This window comes from Morone saxatilis, unplaced genomic scaffold, assembly GCF_004916995.1.
Source record: "Morone saxatilis isolate NCDOM2014 unplaced genomic scaffold, NCSU_SB_2.0 Contig2, whole genome shotgun sequence".
Lineage (NCBI taxonomy): Eukaryota > Metazoa > Chordata > Actinopteri > Moronidae > Morone > Morone saxatilis.
The window spans coordinates 15436180-15454096 of record NW_023339762.1 but is presented as its reverse complement, the minus strand read 5'-3'; the positions used below and the strand labels follow the sequence as shown (position 1 = coordinate 15454096).

At 38.9% G+C, this 17917-nt stretch overlaps 2 protein-coding genes across 2 annotated transcripts; one reads left to right on the top strand and one right to left on the bottom strand.

Moving 5' to 3' along the window:
* The first annotated feature begins 154 nt into the window (after window positions 1-154).
* On the top strand, window positions 155-8545 carry cib2 (calcium and integrin binding family member 2). Its single transcript, XM_035664353.1, has 6 exons — window positions 155-565; window positions 2107-2141; window positions 5584-5695; window positions 6879-7026; window positions 7114-7309; window positions 7759-8545. The coding sequence occupies exons 1-6, from the start codon at window positions 515-517 to the stop codon at window positions 7778-7780; spliced, it is 564 nt and encodes a 187-aa protein (XP_035520246.1). The 5' UTR covers window positions 155-514; the 3' UTR covers window positions 7781-8545.
* A 2292-nt stretch (window positions 8546-10837) lies between these two features.
* On the bottom strand, window positions 10838-15051 carry LOC118330664 (SH2 domain-containing protein 7-like). The gene is given in 10 exon segments (XM_035665302.1): window positions 10838-11635; window positions 11737-12435; window positions 12530-12685; window positions 12767-12932; window positions 13150-13239; window positions 13959-14125; window positions 14608-14750; window positions 14862-14929; window positions 14931-14947; window positions 14949-15051. Coding segments are annotated over 10 exon segments (1599 nt in total). The 5' UTR covers window positions 14994-15051; the 3' UTR covers window positions 10838-11587.
* Window positions 15052-17917: the final 2866 nt, after the last annotated feature.

Genomic DNA, 17917 nt, shown 5'->3' with positions numbered 1-17917 from the left:
ATAGATTAAAATACCTATATAAGTGTCAGTTTTATCAACATTAAGCATCCCCCTCCCACACACACACACATACACTATCTAGTTGGGACAGCAGCATCATTACCAGCAGGTTGTGGTTCACATTTTGTTTGTTTATTTATTTATTTAGCTGAGGTCCTATTGGTGTGTCCGGACTCCGGTGGACAGCAGCTCGGTGCGTAAAGAGAGCAGATCAGTTTGCAGTTTTTGGACTGTCTGCAGACATCCTCCACCGGCTCTGACACAACTGGATACTGGTCTCCCACTTTTTCTTTTTCATGTTTTTTTCATGCATCCTCTGCAGTCATGGCGGACATCGCCTATGAGGAGGACAACAACAACAACAACAACAGCCCTTTTTAAGAGTTTGCAACGCCGTCGACCTTTCCCGTGCAGGGACTTTGTCTCCGCGGACCCCCTAAATGCCTTTCATTGAGAAAAGGCTTCGGACGTTCCTTGTTGTGAATGTGTACAAGAGACAAATGATTTGATTAAGATGGGTAATAAGCAAACAATATTTACCGACGAGCAACTTGATGCCTACCAGGTAAGCTTGCATGGCCGTGTGTCTACCTGCAGCATGTTGGAGGATGTATGTCCCAACTCCTGCATCAGAAAAATCCCGTTAAAGCGTCCATTAATCAGGTTCCTTTGTATGTAAATGGACCTACTGCAAGGACCTTAAGTTTAGTTCAGTTAATTGAAAAAATATATGGAGAATTCACGTTTTGTGAAGGGCAAAGTGGAGTAAAACGCTGAGTATAGTTAAAGAACTATTCTTTTTATAATTCATGCATTTTCCATTACTTTTGTATACAATTCCATGACTATCATACATCAATATTTATCTTTTTCCTCTGATATTGACCTCCTGCTAGTGGAAACCCATGCATATTGGATTTAAGGGGCAAAGCAAGAAATAATAAACATTTTGTGGGATAGAAAGCAATGTGTTCAGTATTGATCATCAATGCCACTTGACCTCAGTCTAATGCAAGCCACTCATCTCACACAAGCAAGCAATATCCTACTAGAGTTTGGTCGGGTTATGACTATAATAGAAATATAAAAATATGTACATAGTCTTGATAGGTGGGAGTAGCAGACGGTTTTGATTTCACTGCAAACTGGAGGATCTCGTGTGCATTGTGCCACCATCTGAGAAGATCTGACCTTTTGTTACCTGTAACAATAATCCAGGTTTTCCTGTGAAGAAACACAGGACTTAATAATTTATACCATGCCAGTGTGTTATGCTGTGAAACTCTACTCTCAGGAGACAGTTTAGTTCTCAAGAGCCTCTCTGGTTTCTCCTGCTACTCTTTAAAAAGCGCTTATTAGAATACTGTTGCCTTCTGTTTGCCTAAGTAGTTATTTTTCCTCTCGGGTATCTTATTATTTTAATACATATTTAAGATAAAACACCCAATTCGAAATCAGCTGAGTGAGCTGTGTGTTCACCAAAGACACCCAACTTCCTTTTCTATGTGCAGGCTTTACTTATTGTGTAACCTGACATGATTGAGACTATTAGATGAACAGTAAGATATTGCTTTACATATACTCACACAATAATTCATGAGCCCAGATATCTTCAGTAGGCCTGTTTTGACTTGAGCGGATGCAACAGTGAAGAGGTTTGTTGGAAGGGGTTATTTTTTTGTTCATCACATTGTTTCTAGACCTCAACAGGCTGCACCCTGCCTCTCACAACTCAGACAGAATGGATACAAGAGAAAATGTAAATTGAGGACCCTCCAGTAGGGCTGTTGGGTAATATGTGTGCCAACACATGCATGTCAGACAGCAGCAGATTGTGTTGCCCATGCCTCATCGTTCCTATTGCAAGTGGCAGGTGACAACACTCACACATCATCATTTGAGAGACACCAGAGACCTCCGCGGGCGTTCACACGGTTGTTCACGAGACCTTAGGGGAACAGTAATTTTGTATGACTCACAGATGTGTCATTGAGAGTGTTTTTAGGCCTTTAAGATGAAAATATGTTTTGTACCTTAAATAATTAGTCACAGACTACAGACCATTTTTCAAACGTACGTGTCAGTGCTGTTTTTCTCTCATTGCAGGACTGTACGTTTTTCACCCGCAAAGAGATTCTGCGGTAAGAGTTTTATCAACTGTACCTCTTGATTCTGATGCATTGTTCACAGATGTACTGTAAATCAATTGTTAACCACCTGCTCTAACCATAAGTCTATAATCATAATAATCCCAACATAATAATGCCACTTTCTCTGTGCACTGTTGTTAAGCTGTACTTCAAGTAGACACTGATTTCTCTAAGCATGGTATGTAATACAGTATGTTGAATCAGACTACATTTGGCTCCTGCTGGAGTGATTCAAATTGTCTCTTGTGTGAGGTATGCCAAGTCCTCAGAGCAGACTGCTTCCTACTTGGGAAACTTAATGCTAAGGTTCTTGGCAGCTGCAGTTTGTAATATTTGCTCAAAATGGGGAAATATGAACACTTGTTGTACATTATGATATCATCTGACTTAGCCTTAATGACAGTAGATTTACTTATTGAAGTTTCAAGTGATACAAAGTGAAGTATATGAAGCTATAAGCAAAATTAGGGATTGGGCCTTTTGTAATAGTGCCCTCCCATTTAAGTTTAGTGGCTACTCAGTTTCCTTATACAAACTCAAATTGGCTTGCGGCCATTTCTGGTATTGTCATCTCATAGGAGAGCCACTTTACCATTCAAGTACTACAATAAAGTGCAGTATTCTAAAAAATATTCCCATTCCTGAAATTATACTTAACAAAGAATTACAATACAAACAGCAGCAGTTATATCATCATTTTTGTTGTTCACAGCCAAAAAAACAAATGAAACCTTCCTCTTTATCAGCCATTTGCACACATGCAGGCACCTTTGACCTGCATGAAATACATTGTTAAACAATAAATAAATTGTTATGAAAATATAATATAATATAATTTTTACATCATGTCACAGGCGGGGGGGGTGGGGTGGGGGTTGGGGGTTCTATGTCAATACAGAGCGGGGGGGGGTGGGCCGGTTGTCCTGTAGCAGTAGTATGTTATCTAAGCCTTTGGAAGTCATGTTGACCTTTTGACTGTGGTGTTGTTTTCAGAGCCACAAAGTGTCACATTTCTACTTCTTTCGACATGTGAAAAATGTAATAAATATCGATCCACTGTTAATAATTGCATGAGGTCTCATGACTTACTGGGTAGCATCATGTCTCTCTTCCCGTCACTCACCCCGTCACTCACTCCATGACACACATAAATAAAACAAATTACTTGCTTTTGTTTTTAATGGAATTGACCAATCATGCTCACGTTTCAGTATCTTTTATCAGTGGTTCTAGATGTTGGAAGATAAATAGCTACTTAAAGAAATTACATGCTGAAACTCAAGGAAGTTGCAGTGTGACATTAGACAAGGATGAATTGATCCGGGCATGCAGGGATGCGGGGTCTGAGTTGCTCTTACCCTTTATGTACCTTAAAGGTTGTTTTTGACCTAATTTCCCCAACAGTAGCACACTGCAGACATGTGTGTCCTGTGGTTCTTCTGTTACTAAAATTACACAAACTACTAACAATTGTTGAAGGATTAAAATTCAACCAAAAATCTTGTTTTTTATTTTTATTTTTTTATTTTGGAAGCACGTAATAAAATCAGTTTTAGGGCATAACTTAATAACCTTCATTAAAATCACAGCCGTAAGTAAAGTGTTTTCAACAGGACGTTCTTCAATGAGGCTTCTGGTTTTTGGATTTTCTCCTTTTAACATTTCCCTGCATCAAATGCTTTTTTTCTTTCCAACAAAACAAAGTATTTGCTATTTTTCTCTTCCTTTTCACTTATTAAGAAATTGTGTGCATGTACCTCCTCAGTGGTATTGAATTAACTTTGATTCCAAGGCCATCATTAAACTGGAGACAAAATTGACAATCAACAGAGGGCGTAATTGGGTCCTACACTTTATGACCTTCATAAAACATGCCTTGTTTCTGTCCCCAGCTGCGGATGTTACAACACAGTTACATAACATCACAGAAACGGGTTCACTGATGGTCTTAAGGTTACTGATTTCAGCCTCTCAGCCTTATGTAATATCTTAGCATTAACAGTAGATTATAACATTTCAGTGTTTTTGGTTCTTCAAATTTGTTATAGTTTGGAAATAAAACCTAATGTAAATAGTTTTTAATACATTTGCATACGCTGTGGGTCACGGTACAGCAGTTTACTCGTTCATTTGCTGCAGTGTACCAATGAAACTTCATCATTTTGACAGATTTATCTCATTTAATTGTTGTGAGTTTGTCCTCTAAGACCAGTGTCCCTGCTGATAAAGGGCTCTGCTCTAGCAGTGAAGGTACACGACAGTCAAAGAACAGAGTGAAAGGGGGGGCTGCAGATAAGCACAGACTTTCTAGACATCGTGTTTTTATCATTCATACACCCTCCTTGTAAAAATTCCAAATAAAGTTAAGGTTTTCACAGAGCAAAAGAAGGACAGGAGTGAAAAGGTTGAAAAGAAGAATAATAGTTTTATTAAGGAATGATTTGATTTTTCTGGTCCAATCACCCTGACCTTTCTACAACTCCATGTTTTACTGTCGAGGAAATATATTGGATTTAATTTTTTTTCCAAATGAAAACCATCGCAGCCAGTTGCAAAAGTTCAACAATTTTAATTACGTACATTATATCCCCTTTGCGGAAAATGGAAGATAACAGGACAACCGAAGAATTTGAAGGAATCGGAGTAGAAGTGAAAAAGAAATTGCAAACTTACAGGTTCTCATGTGGGGGAGGACAGAACAAGGTGGCAAACAAATAAAAAATAGGCTTAAGCTGCTCATCTAAAAAAAAAAAAAAAGAACAGATGTGGCACCAGGGTTCAAAATCCTTTTTTTTCCTCAATGTCCCGCAGCTTGGCAACAATCACTTTTAATGATTATTTTAGTCATTTTTTGTGTCACTGTTTATTTCTATCTGATGAATAGATGCTTCACTGTAAACTGTAGTGCAAATGCAAACCTATTTTCTGCAATGGAAATAAATATTAATCACAAAGTCACTACAGGGACATTTGCTGTATAAAGGCTATCTACAGAGGGAGGGAGAAGATCAAATGAACTATTTGCATATATACAAGCTCAAAGGTTTTACATATAAGCCAACACTCTAATCTGTGATCCAGAGAGAAAGGGATTTCTTGCCACCTCGCGTTTTTTTTTTGCAAATTTCGAACATTTAACAATTAAAATTATATTCCATGATGCATAAATGTTCTAATTTAATTTGTAATGATACATTTCAGGCAGGAAGAAAATGCACACACAACAAGCCCTGCCTGGCATGTAACATGTTTTTGTCTATTTCTGATTCATTTTGTGGTCTTGTTTCTAGTTTCTAGTCTATATGTCAGTCGTGCTGCAAGTTTTGAGATGTTAAGTAAAATGTTGATGTTCGTTTCATAGACAGTATATTGTTTCTTCTCTGAGTGGAAGTAAGCCAAAAGCACAAAAAGTGTTTTTTATTTTTTATTCTAGGTTGCATGGCAGATACCATGAGCTGGCTCCACATCTTGTACCAATGGACTACACCAATGATCCTGATTGTAAACTGCCTTTAGCCTTAATAGTCAACATGCCAGAGTTAAAGGTAAAAACATCTTTACAGTACCTCAAATATGATGCAATTAATGTGTTGTCACTTGTAAACACTTTCCTAATCACCCTCTTTTTATCTATAGTTTGTTTTTCCACTATCAGTACGTTCAGTAACAGCACTGTGTTGTCTTATTTTGGATCGTGCTGTAAGGACACGTGTGGCACCTACTGCTCATGTGGGCAGACACCTAATCAATACACACTCTCTTTCAGAGGACAGAATTGATTTTTAACCAGTTAATGTGCCATGAAATGCTCAGCCTCTCTATCCTGACTGATGCATTCCCTCCTATTTTTAAGTACCTTCCATTTGAAAAAGAACATCCAGAATTTTTAGAAATAGCATGTTGCATAACATCACAGCCAACGAGTACCACACAATTTTATATGGGGTCCTTATCCACTGAGGGTTTAGACTCATAATGTGTCCTTCCACTGGGCATAATTGGCCCTTGCCTGTAAAACTGTCAGATGATTGCAGGGCCTGTAAGGTGGCAGGTGGAAGATGGAGCCCACCAAAGGCAAGATTGATGAGGCCCAGACAATATACAATCACACAAAGTCCTCTACAGCTTCATGAATACATTTCCTACTCAGTTTTAATGAGCTGTGTTGAGTCGACTGCACTTACTCAGGCTGCACTGACGTGTCTCAGGATATGCAGTTAAAAAATGGCATTCCTTTAGATGGCTGATTGCTGTTTATTCAAATGGCTTCTTTTGCTGAGCTTCTATTGAGCTCAAACATGCTTCTGACAACAGCTTTACTTATTATTGTGTACTTATATGTATATTTCTTGTGTGAGTTAGTGAGATACCAGGTCTCTTGATGGCCTCTGCTTTAGTGTGAATTTTTTACAAGTTGTGTCAAATCAGCTAATTACCTGGGATATAAAATCTCTAATAGCAACTCATGGTTGAGCAACAGAGGAGAAAATATTGGCTTCACCATACCAGCAAAGAGAGAGAGTCAGCCTTTTTCACTTGAACGCTGTGATCAGCAGAATACACCTACCGGTTTAAACCGCTTCAGCTCAACATGTAAAAACAAAAGGTCATGAAACTCTTATCCAAACCACGTGGTGTACATGCATTGCAGTGAATCTTACATTTACATTAATGTGTATCAGCGTTCACACTGATGTATGTAAATGTTGTTATCCCCTTTATCTGTAGGAAAACCCATTCCGCAACAGGATCGTAGAGTCTTTCTCAGAGGACGGGATGGGGAATCTCAGTTTCAATGAATTTGTGGACATGTTCTCAGTCCTCAGTGAAATGGCTCCTAGAGAGCTCAAGGCCATATATGCCTTCAAAATATACGGTAATGACGAATTTCTAAAACCTCCATTATTGCTAAAATTTACCAGAACTCAATAAAATGTCTTATTATTTGCTCTTACTCTTACAGATTTCAATGTGGATAATTACCTGTGCAAAGAAGACCTGGAAAAGACTCTAAATAGGCTGACGAAGGAGGAGTTGACTCCAGAAGAGGTGGAGCTGGTGTGCCAGAAAGCCATCGAGGAGGCAGATTTAGACGGAGACAACAAACTCTCCTTTGCTGACTTTGAAAATATGATAACTAGGGCTCCTGACTTTTTAAGGTAATGTACCTTTCTTAAGACAAATTATGTTTTAATATGTATTATAATTTATATATATATACACATTAATATAAACGCATTTGTTAATACATTGTATATACCTCATACCATATGAAAAGCAGTGGCACTTTAAAATCAGGCTGTGCATGCATTACCCCTCTTGCTGCAGCGCTGTATGTCCCTGGTTACTTGCAGTTTTCATTACCCAGATGGCTGGTAATCATTTTCATCATTTAACTGTCAGCGTAACAACATTACTTTAATCCTGAGCCCACTATGCCCATTCATTTATATGCAAATGGCCTCACCACTGTCTGTCCCAAGTGAAATTATCAACACAGCTATTCCTGATTCCTGTGTGTTTATACTCGCATATGCAGAAAGCCAGTATGTTTACATGCACAATGACTACTACTGTTTCAATGCTAGTCCCTCTTTTGTCACTCTAGTACCTTCCATATAAGGATCTGAGAGGGCTCTCCGTGGAAAGTCTCCCAGGTCGGCAGAATGGTGAATCTCACGACTCTACCTGCACCCTGTCCTGGCCACAGCACAGTGCCTGTCTCCCACTCCCATCGTCAAAAAAAACATACATCAGTCCTTTCCGGCCTCAGTAGAGTCTGCTTAGTTAGAAAGCAAAACACTGGATAAAGCTGAATTCCCAGGACCCTGAATTTCTTCACTGATGAAGATGTATTTTCCTTTTACCACCTATAAAAGGGCTTAACCTGAATTGGCCTCTCTTTGGAAAATTCTATTCTTTCCACATTTGAAGGTTGAAAAATTGTCAATGAAACAAGTGCAAAATGAGCCAGCCATGATTGCTGCTTATTGAGCACATTCAAGAATAAATAGTATGCGTATCTACCTATATAGCACATGAGATATCCCCAGTGAAGTCTTCCTGTAATGGCACACTAGAAATGTAATATTAAAAAGGACAAAGCTTGAAGTGAATGAGAGCACAGCATGTGCATTAAAGGGCATACAGATATTTTATATGAGCTATGCAATATTTGTACATGCAGTGTATTGCTTTTTGTCATTTTAAGTTGTGTTTTGTTTGTTTGTCGAACTGGAACATGATGACAATCATATCTTACTGTTGTCCAGTTAAATGAAGGGCTCTGTCATCTGAACTTATTTTGGTAGCTTTCATCTTCTGCCTTAGCCATTATCATGAGATATTACATAAAGCCATCTTTTGGATATACATGTTACAGTATTTTATGTGACTTCAGGTATTTGTCTTACTTTGAATAAATGTTTTTTTTCTGTGTGTTTGGAGTGATTTAAGTCCTTTTTTTATTGTCACTTTAAAAAAAAAAAATACATAAAATAATCCTTAAATACAGGAGCTTTTGCTGTTTGTTAACCAAAAAGTAATGATTTTAATTGTCTTTGCCTGACCTAAAAGGAGTTCAGTAATATCCCGTCCATACAACCAGTTCATCTAAACCCACTCACCCATGATGATCAAGGAGTGTGCACAGTAAAGATCAGGAAATGGCTGTGCCTCTGCATAGCCCACCATATGAGCTGTAATAACTTGTTAAGCAGGATGTGATCATTAGGAGTGAGCTGCCTCAGCACTCACAAGCATGATTACATCCAGCACACACACTTCATCTCAACGGGAGAGAAGCTGGTGAATGTGCCCCTTGTCATGTTGGTTGATGATTAACAGGGTTTCTGGGCTGTTGGGTACAGATTTGCATCAGGTACATATGGAGTCCAGTGTACTGTGTTGTTTTGTACAATTTGTGTTTTTTAGCTCAGCTTGTACTAGTGAGTCATACTGTGCTACTAGCCATACGTGCAGAACGTGATTTTGTTATCAGTCGCTAAGATGTTCAGATCATGCAAGAGTCACATCCGAGTCAGCTTTACGTCTTTGCTGCTAGGTGCAATGGCTGCAAAAGAAATGTGACCTGCTTAAATGGTGCTGAGTCTGACAAATACAGAACATTTACAAAGTAGAAATTGGGCCACTTGCTGTCGGCTAAAGCAACATAGTATAAGTAGCAACCAGGCATGTGCATTGCATGTGTTGCGAGGAAACAGGTTTCTTTCCTACTAGCCACTGTTAATAAACACTGCAGGAAGTTGTGTGTGATGGTCTATTGTTCAGACTCGAAAAAAATAAATATGCATGCAGATCAACACCAAAATAGAGCCACTTTGGTGGATGGTGTGACTGTTCTTGTGGACACTGAAAAAATTAGGAAGAGTTCACATTGAGTCTTATTTTGCCCGAAGGAGGAGGATGTTGAAGTCAGTTAAACAGTGTGCAGTCATCAGAGCAGCCAGTTAATTCCTCACTCCATTATCTTCAGTTCCCTTTATGAGGGCAGTATCAAATATTCAGGGCAATACTGTGCTGATTGTGTGGCTTCATTAATTACTGGTCTCACAGAGAACATCTGTTAATTATGATTCCAGCAGAGAAGCTTCTGGTGCAATGTGATACTGGGGCTGTAAAGCAGCCAGTGAGCAACTGTTTCTGAGGTTGAGAGCGAGTGAACAGTGTGTGAAACTCACACTGATTTCGCTCCATGGGACCTTGTCTGTTTTAATTTTATCTGATTTAAGATGGTGCCTTCAGCTTTCACAGCGTGACAATAGTGGAGGTCTTACATACCGCTTGAGATTTTGGTGGAAGTTGGTGCTACTGTGAACTGTATCAATATTTACTGCATATTTTACTTTTTCTTGAATGAAGAGTTTGAAAGAGATTGGGATACTTTATTTTAACCCTACCTATTTAGCATTTATAAGCAGTATATAAACAATTAATAAATGGTTTATAACACACTGTAACACACTACAGTATAGGGACATTGCTAAATGTCTAATGTATTTATTAACAACAATAACTCCTCCTGTGAAGCCTCTGTAACTGGTGCATAAACTTTAATAAAAATGTAATATAACAAAGTTGTCATCATATAAAAAATATGTCTGCCCGAATATGAAATATAAAGTATTTATTTTGCTATATTCATTATATTGAAATACTTATTTTTCCTCCATGACAACAACAAATACTGCTGATGAAGGCCATTAGATATGGCTGAGATGTTTTTCAAATTATTATTATTTCTGAAAATAAACCTTTAAGATTTTAGTGTTTTACACTCCAAAATGTATTCATTCAATGTAATCAATCATTCATTAAAATAGTTATGGATATTTGTTGACAAATACATTAATACTACTTAAATATTAGCGTGTTGTTGAGTGTTTATGTAATGTTTAGAAATGCTAAATAGGGGGTTAAAGTGTTAAAGGTTGTTTTTGTATAACTTTTATTTGCAATCTCATGACTTCTTTTCGTTTTCTCTTGGCTATCCATACCACAGCACACAGAATTGCGCTGTATTTTGCATACTGCACCTCGATCATTGTGTTTTGTTTTGTTAGTCACAGGTGCAGAAACCCACTTATACATATTCAGGCACTTGATATCTTGTTTATCTGTTAAAAGAAGTGACACACATTTCCTTTTGTTTTCCAGTGACACTTTATCATCTGAGTTGCGACAGAAACGTCAAAATACCGTTAATCTTCCAAGTTGAATGTTTTGATATTCTAGTGGTATAATCTATGCTGCTTTGCATTTAATCACTTGCAGGGAAAGCACCTTATTTCCTCATTTCTGCCTCCTAAGGTCTACATAAAACAATAGTGCAGCTGTTACTGTATTCAATTGCTTATAAAGATAACTATGACCCTGGAAAACATCCAATACATAAAAAGGCCTTTGAAGTGTTAGTTACACTGTGGTTTTAGTGACTAGCACTAAAACTATAATTAGAGAGTAAAAGGGCAGCAAATGATAGCAGATAATAAATGACATTTCAACATCTTTGACCCACTTCCCCGTTGCTGTCGTACACAGACATTTGAAATCTGTATGCAAATAAAGTTTCCTGTGAATAAAGCGCAGCATTGATGGTAGCAGTCTGTAGTTAAAATATTCTTTAAAGTTGTAAACACAGTACACCCTTTTTCTTACATGCTGAATTCATATAATCAAGACAATAGTTTTTTTCTTTTTTTGGGTTATTTAGCACGTGACAACAAAATGTAACTCCATCATCATTTTTAAATAAATATATTAAAAAGCAAAAATGCAGAAGATATCATTTGATTAGTTTAGAAACATGTAAGCCCATGTTCAATAGTATATAAAAGACGCTTTGACAGAGTGTATATTAGGTAGGACCACTGTAGTGTCAAAATTAGTGAACATTTGCTTCAATAGCTGGTAACTCTTCACCATTTCCTCTTCACTTCGGGGATCAGCCATTTCCATTTATCATTCTGCAGGAGGTAAAATAAATGAATCAGTAAATAAATAGGGTGAACATTAAATACAAAGAACAAAGTATTTAAATGAAAGCATTTTTGCAAACATAACTAACCTTTAATCCCCATGAGTGGTTATGTTTGGGTCTGATGTCCTCCAGAGGCTCGTAAGTGTTTGGTTGAGGTTCGGCCGTGTCCTCCTGGCCAGGAACCAGCTCATATGTTCTGCCGTGGGTGAAGCGGCCGATGACGGCGTCACCGGGGACCTCGGCATACACTGAATCACTGTGCTCCTCTGATCTGGTTTCAGACAAAGTAGTGTGTGGGCTACCAGGCCTGCCAGCCAGGTGATAGACAGCATTGTCACTCATGTGTTCCAGGCTGTAGCTGCTGCTTGGTCTGTTGTACGAGTCTGTCTTCTCTGGTGGTGGGCCATAGCAAGGGGTTTGTCTGCCAGGCTTGGGGGAAAGTCTCGGTTGCGTCTGTGGGGGCGCACTAAGCCTGTAAGATTGCTCTCGGTGGGAGCTGTTGTCCAGAAGCGGTAGAGACCTGCTCTTGCTGTCCAGCAGGCTGAGCTCAGAGTACACAGAGTCTGGTCCAGCTGGAGGACTATACCTCCTTGTGTTTTGATCCTGGCTTGTGGATCTGTCTGCTCTCCCTGGATAATCTCCTGGTAAATTGTCCTGACAGAGGTGCTGGAATCTCGGTATCTCCCTGGGTGATTGCTTCCTGAGCTGAGCATACAAAACCTTGTCCTGGTCATTCAGGGGGCCAATATCGAGGTGCCTGCTCCTCCGAGGCAAAGGTGGTACTTCCTGTTTGACGAAACAAGCCAAGTCAGCTTACAGATATTGATAAGGTAACAATTTCAGTGTAAGAATAACCCTGTAACTTATGGACTGTACTCACCTCAGGGGTTCTGTTGCTCTTTGGTGGCCGTGTAGGCGGCTGCTCTGGGGCCGGTTCTGTCTGTTGTTTGCTCACGTTCCTCACAGCTCCAACAGTGGTAACAGGCTTTTCTTTAGGGCTAACCTGGATGGTATCATACAGGTCTTCATTCAGCTCCTGCAAGAATAAAACACCAATTAGACCATCATTCTTGATCAATGCTACTTTAAAGAAAGTGACTGAGGAGTTTTGTCTCACCTCAAAACATGAGGATGTCAGATACTCTCCAAAGGGCTGAATGGGGCTTGTCTTGTAGTATTCTATGAGATTAGATACTGTGTTGTGCCCTTCTGTGTCTCCACAGACCACAAACTGCCCTGATTCGCTTTGGTTTATCACAAAATGTCGACACCGATCTCTGCCTCTGCAACAGGAAAAAAAATATTTGTTAAAGCATGTCATATATGTTATATATCTCCCGAGCGGTTTCGTCCAAAAATCTGAAAATTAATTAAATTTAAAGAAGACAAATAAACATGGGTTTCATTGGCTGAAAAGCGATAACAATCGTGGGCTCTTCACAATACTCAAGCTGGTTGATCAGTCACTATATTGAGGCTTCAGAGCAAACTGATACTCACTTGTAAGACAGTATGTATCCGATGGCCTTATCACTGAGCCGGATCAGGAAACAGCCCAGCTCCTTTTCTCTGAGTATTTCTTCAGCATCCCTGTAGATACACAAATGCAGAACTTTAAACCCAAAAACTTTTTTCTACAAGTGTTTCCAAAAATGTGACCATTTGGCCTGAGTTTACAGTAACAGTGAGGTAGATTTTGGGGCGGATCACGTAATTCACCTTGGAAATTACACTGTATTACGAGGCGGATCACGTAATTCACCTTGGAAATTACACTGTATCAATAGAAAATCCATTTGGTTACATGTCTTTTCCATAAACCTGTCATTTACCAATACACAGGTTCTGACGAAACCGTCCCTTACTGTTTATGTAGGTGTCTATGTCTACCAGAGAAGAGGGCAGTAGGTGAGAGTGGGTGTGTTGCCAAGTGGACACTTTTTCCATCGGAAAAAAGTAGGTGAATCCGCAATCCTCCAGACATAACAATTGTATATTTGGTGCCAGAAAAACTACTTTCCCCTGAACAGACAGTCCTAAATGTCTAAATGTCTGATACTTTAATACATTTTCACTTAACATATATATAAACCATATACATTTATTTTCTTGACAAATAAATAACAACTTTTCATTTGCTGCTACTCTCTATTTGGAAGTTCAACTTTAAAATAAGACATGGTAGCACTTCAGGAAATAAGATATATATAGATTATATTAAAATAGAGTTTTGAAGTCAAAATATTAGCTTGACAGAAAATAATAGATCATAGTCCATATACTGAGATGTTTCCTCAATGAACACTTACTTTCTTGTGATGAAGCCCAGGAACCAAGTGGGGAAGAAGCCGTTGTGGACGATGAGTGGCACTTGAGTGTCAATGAACCACTTTGAAGCCAGCTCCCTGAGTCTTCCTTCAGTCCCTTCAGCATGAGAATCCACTGGTGGTTCCCTCTGCTCCATCCTCACCCGGTCCTAATCAGAGCCACACAGACAGCCGATGAAGACAACCCGGCACACATTTCCCAGTGTAAGCAGCGAGGCTGTATTTTCACAGCTTATTTGCTTATTTTCCAGGAGGCGTCAACCAGAGAGTAAAAGTAGCTCAGTGTTCTCATTGTTCCAGATTAAAACTGGTGTTGCATGAAAAACCTGATTACTCATGTGTGTACATTAACTTATATTGTTTAAAATGTACTGTACCATATTTATTTACTGCTAAATTTAACACATTAGTTTCACATGAGTCACAAACACAGTTGAGTGTCCAAAGTCCATTCTCACTCTGAAAATACTTTTGTTCCAACAAGACTTTTATTTACATTGACCTCCTGTGTGTTAATGGCATGCTGATGTAAGGCAAACTATCGCTTTGCATGGAGATAGGTTGTTAATAAGTTAGTCAGTAAAGTAGTGAGGAGGGACCCGTTCTGGTGAGCGCGGTGCTGAGTGCTTACCTTGAAGCAAAATGTGAGACAGGTCCTGAGGCAGGGTGATTTTGTCTGTCTCTGATCCTTTGTCCTTGACCCTGAAAAGTTGCAGATCTTCTCACATCTGGGCTTTTGTTGCTTGTGCAGTGCGCAGCAATTCCTTTCAACTCCTAGAAAAATAATAAAAAATTAACAATGAGACATTATTTTTAAGTTTAATGTAAAGCTCAGATATTGTTGTTATAAGGTGAGTTATTGTTTAGTTAAGATGGACTACATACCTTTCCTTGAGAATGCCAGTGCGTGATTTAAACCTGGTGTCATTTCAGCAGACATTAAAATGCTTCTCAACTTCTGAACAGTCAGTAACTGAGGGAGTATGAACCTACATGGGAGATATAGACAGATGACATTTACAATTACACACTTTTTTCCACCAGCTTGGAAAGCAGCAGTGTTGAGGCAACGGCACACACGTTCAAACAGCTCATTTGCATGGCAGAGACGGCTAAAGGCTGCTGAAGCTTCCTGAAGAGAAACGGAAAGTAAGCCGAACAGAAACTGTGGTTTGTGCGCACACAAGAGCGTTGGTTTTGCAAGAGGAGATGTTTACCCACAGACTCTCTGATTACTGTAGTAATGGGAGATAAATTGCGTCAGCAGTTCATCTTCTGTGTTCTGAACTTGGTTTGCAATAAATTCAGATCAAAGCTGATAAGGCAGGGCCAGATGAGTGACAGGATGGAAATATTTGGGAAGATTCCCAATGTATGCTGAGATTTTTGAGGGCAAACAAAACAAACAAAACTCTAACAAGATGAGACATTTCCCCAGCCTTGTTTTTGAGGTTGTCATAAATAATGGGTAACTCATTCCCCCCATGGACGATGGAGTCGTCATGAATCACCTTTTTTGGTTGCTGCTCAGTGGTGAGCAGGAGCTCCCTGTGGGGGAGAGACAATAACCAGAAACAGTCTGTGTCATATGAGCGGGATGAGACTGCATTTCAGCATTCCCCAATTGTAACATGGCTCCAACTTTGATCTCAGAAGACACACTGCTGCTTTTCCCGACACACAGCTGATCAAATCTGCCTCTGAAAGTGTGATCAGTGTGGCGCTGAACGTATACAGTGTTTATTTTTCCTCCAATTATCATATTATAGATATGATACGCTTATTATCCATCTACACAGGCACCATTTACCCAATAATTGTTCCATGTATGACTAAGTATTGCTATAGTACTGTGGCCTAGAATTTCAACATCATCTCAACAGTGCTGTGCGTCGGTTTTAAATGTCTTTATGAGTCATTACGCGCTCCTCTGGGGGTGTGGAGAGTTTGGGGGTCAAATGTTATCACTAGTTCCGTGTTTGTAACATTCAATATAACATGTATAGTACTGTACTATTAACAGTGTATGAATATGTGGAATGTATCTTATCTGCAGCAGCTGTGAGGTAAACGGATGTATAATAGGAAGCAGTTATCAGACATTTACCAGACAAAAAGCTTCTTAAGATCTTCTTTCAGTCTTCTGGCAACATACCTACAGTATGAAGGGGATGTGGGTCTTTAAAAGGTCACAAGTCAGTTGACGTCTGTAAAATGTCATTATAACAAAATCACGCAGACTTTTGCTTACACTTTTTTTAAATCTTAGAAAGTGTTTCTAACTGAATTCTCCCTAAAGTAAGCAAACATTCAATCCGACCAAAATAATTACTTAACCTGAATCAAAAAGTTACAGTTATCAGAGGTGTTTTTGGTTTTACTGTATTGCAATTATTATTATTATTATATATATTTTTAAAAAGAGTTTAGAAAAATAACAGATGTATTTGCAAACATAAGACCAATCATCGACTGTTTACGTTCTCTAAGACCTACATGCATCATGTCGTAGCATGTTCAGGTTCATCAATCATCCTGTGTGCTAGACCACAGTGTTACAGTATGAGTCACACTGAGAATAACATATAATTAAGTGCATATGAACATGTGATGAGCTGTAGGCTAGAGTGATTTATTGATAAGCTCCTAAAAACAAGCAGAAAGAGTAGTAATAATGATTTAGGTGCTGATCTTGTATTTCAGTATGTCAACTTTTTCTACTTCATAATAACTTTTCAGTTTTTGTTTGCTTTTCATTTCATTTTTGCATTTACTGAAGTTTATGCAAATGCAGGAAACATGGGGAGAGCATGTAGCATGCAGCAAAGGTTAGCCAGTCAAAATCAAACCGGGGATATTGTGGTGACCTTTAGCCCACCAGGATGCCCAACACTGTACTGTTCACTTTACTGCATTTATCCCTGGTTGCATAGTTATTTTGCAGATTAGGATTTTACATTCAACATACATACATTAACTTTAAACTATTGATGTTGTTGTGGGGGAAAGATTTTGTATCTCCAAAATGGCAGCTTTTTCTCCTCAGTAACACAACACGCACCGTTCAAACATCAGATATAGATCTAGTATAGACTGTAGTCCTTCAGGCTGAAAGCATGAAAATCCCCCAAACTGGAAACATGATGGTATCAAATCCAGTTTTAAGACCTTCATAATTTTAGTTTATATTGTGACACAAAGAAACCTGAGAACAAGTTGTATTATTCTAGCCAAGAAGTGCTTGTTGGCAGTGGTGGAATCTACTGCACCTAAGTTCAATGTTCAGCTTCACATTAAAGTTAACATTAGCTGTTCATGCATCAATAATAATAACAATATAAATCTGAAAGACCCATTTGCCTAACAAGAAGGCAGCTTTTACTTTTGATACTTTTTATTATTTATCTTATTATTATAATAAATATAATATAATAATACATTTTATTATTTATTTGATGTATTATTTAATACTGTCAATGGTTGCTACTTTCTTTAGTAAATCATCAGTCTTCCACTGGGGTTCTGCGCATATATTGTAGCTGTCATGTAGCTCTGTTATGTACTGAATAGAATTGGAGGTGACATGTTACATACAGAGAGTGGTATTCAGAGTCTAAAGGGACCCAACAGCACATTAATGCTCCGGGCTCCGGGAGCCCCCTAACAGATGAATCCAGCCATGTTCCCCTCAAAATCTTTGAACATTTTCATTATTTCATTATCTCCAATTATAGGGATTTTAATTCAATCATGCAACTGAATACATCTTGAGTTCTTCACCATTTGTCGCAGTTGAATCCTGTCAGGCTCGCACATCTGCTCAAACACCACCACCCAGCGGCACACGCGCGTCCGTCCACCACGTCACCATCGACGCAAACTACATCTCCCATGATGCCCCCTCCCTCCCTCCTCACCCTCACCCCTCCCTCCCTCCCTCC

Coding starts and splice junctions, on each gene's coding strand:
- cib2 (XM_035664353.1), top strand. CDS start 515: ATGGGTAATAAGCAAACAATATTTACCGACGAGCAACTTGATGCCTAC. Junction 2,142..5,583: donor ACCCGCAAAGAGATTCTGCG/GTAAGAGTTTTA, acceptor TTTTTATTCTAG/GTTGCATGGCAGATACCATG. Junction 5,696..6,878: donor TCAACATGCCAGAGTTAAAG/GTAAAAACATCT, acceptor CTTTATCTGTAG/GAAAACCCATTCCGCAACAG.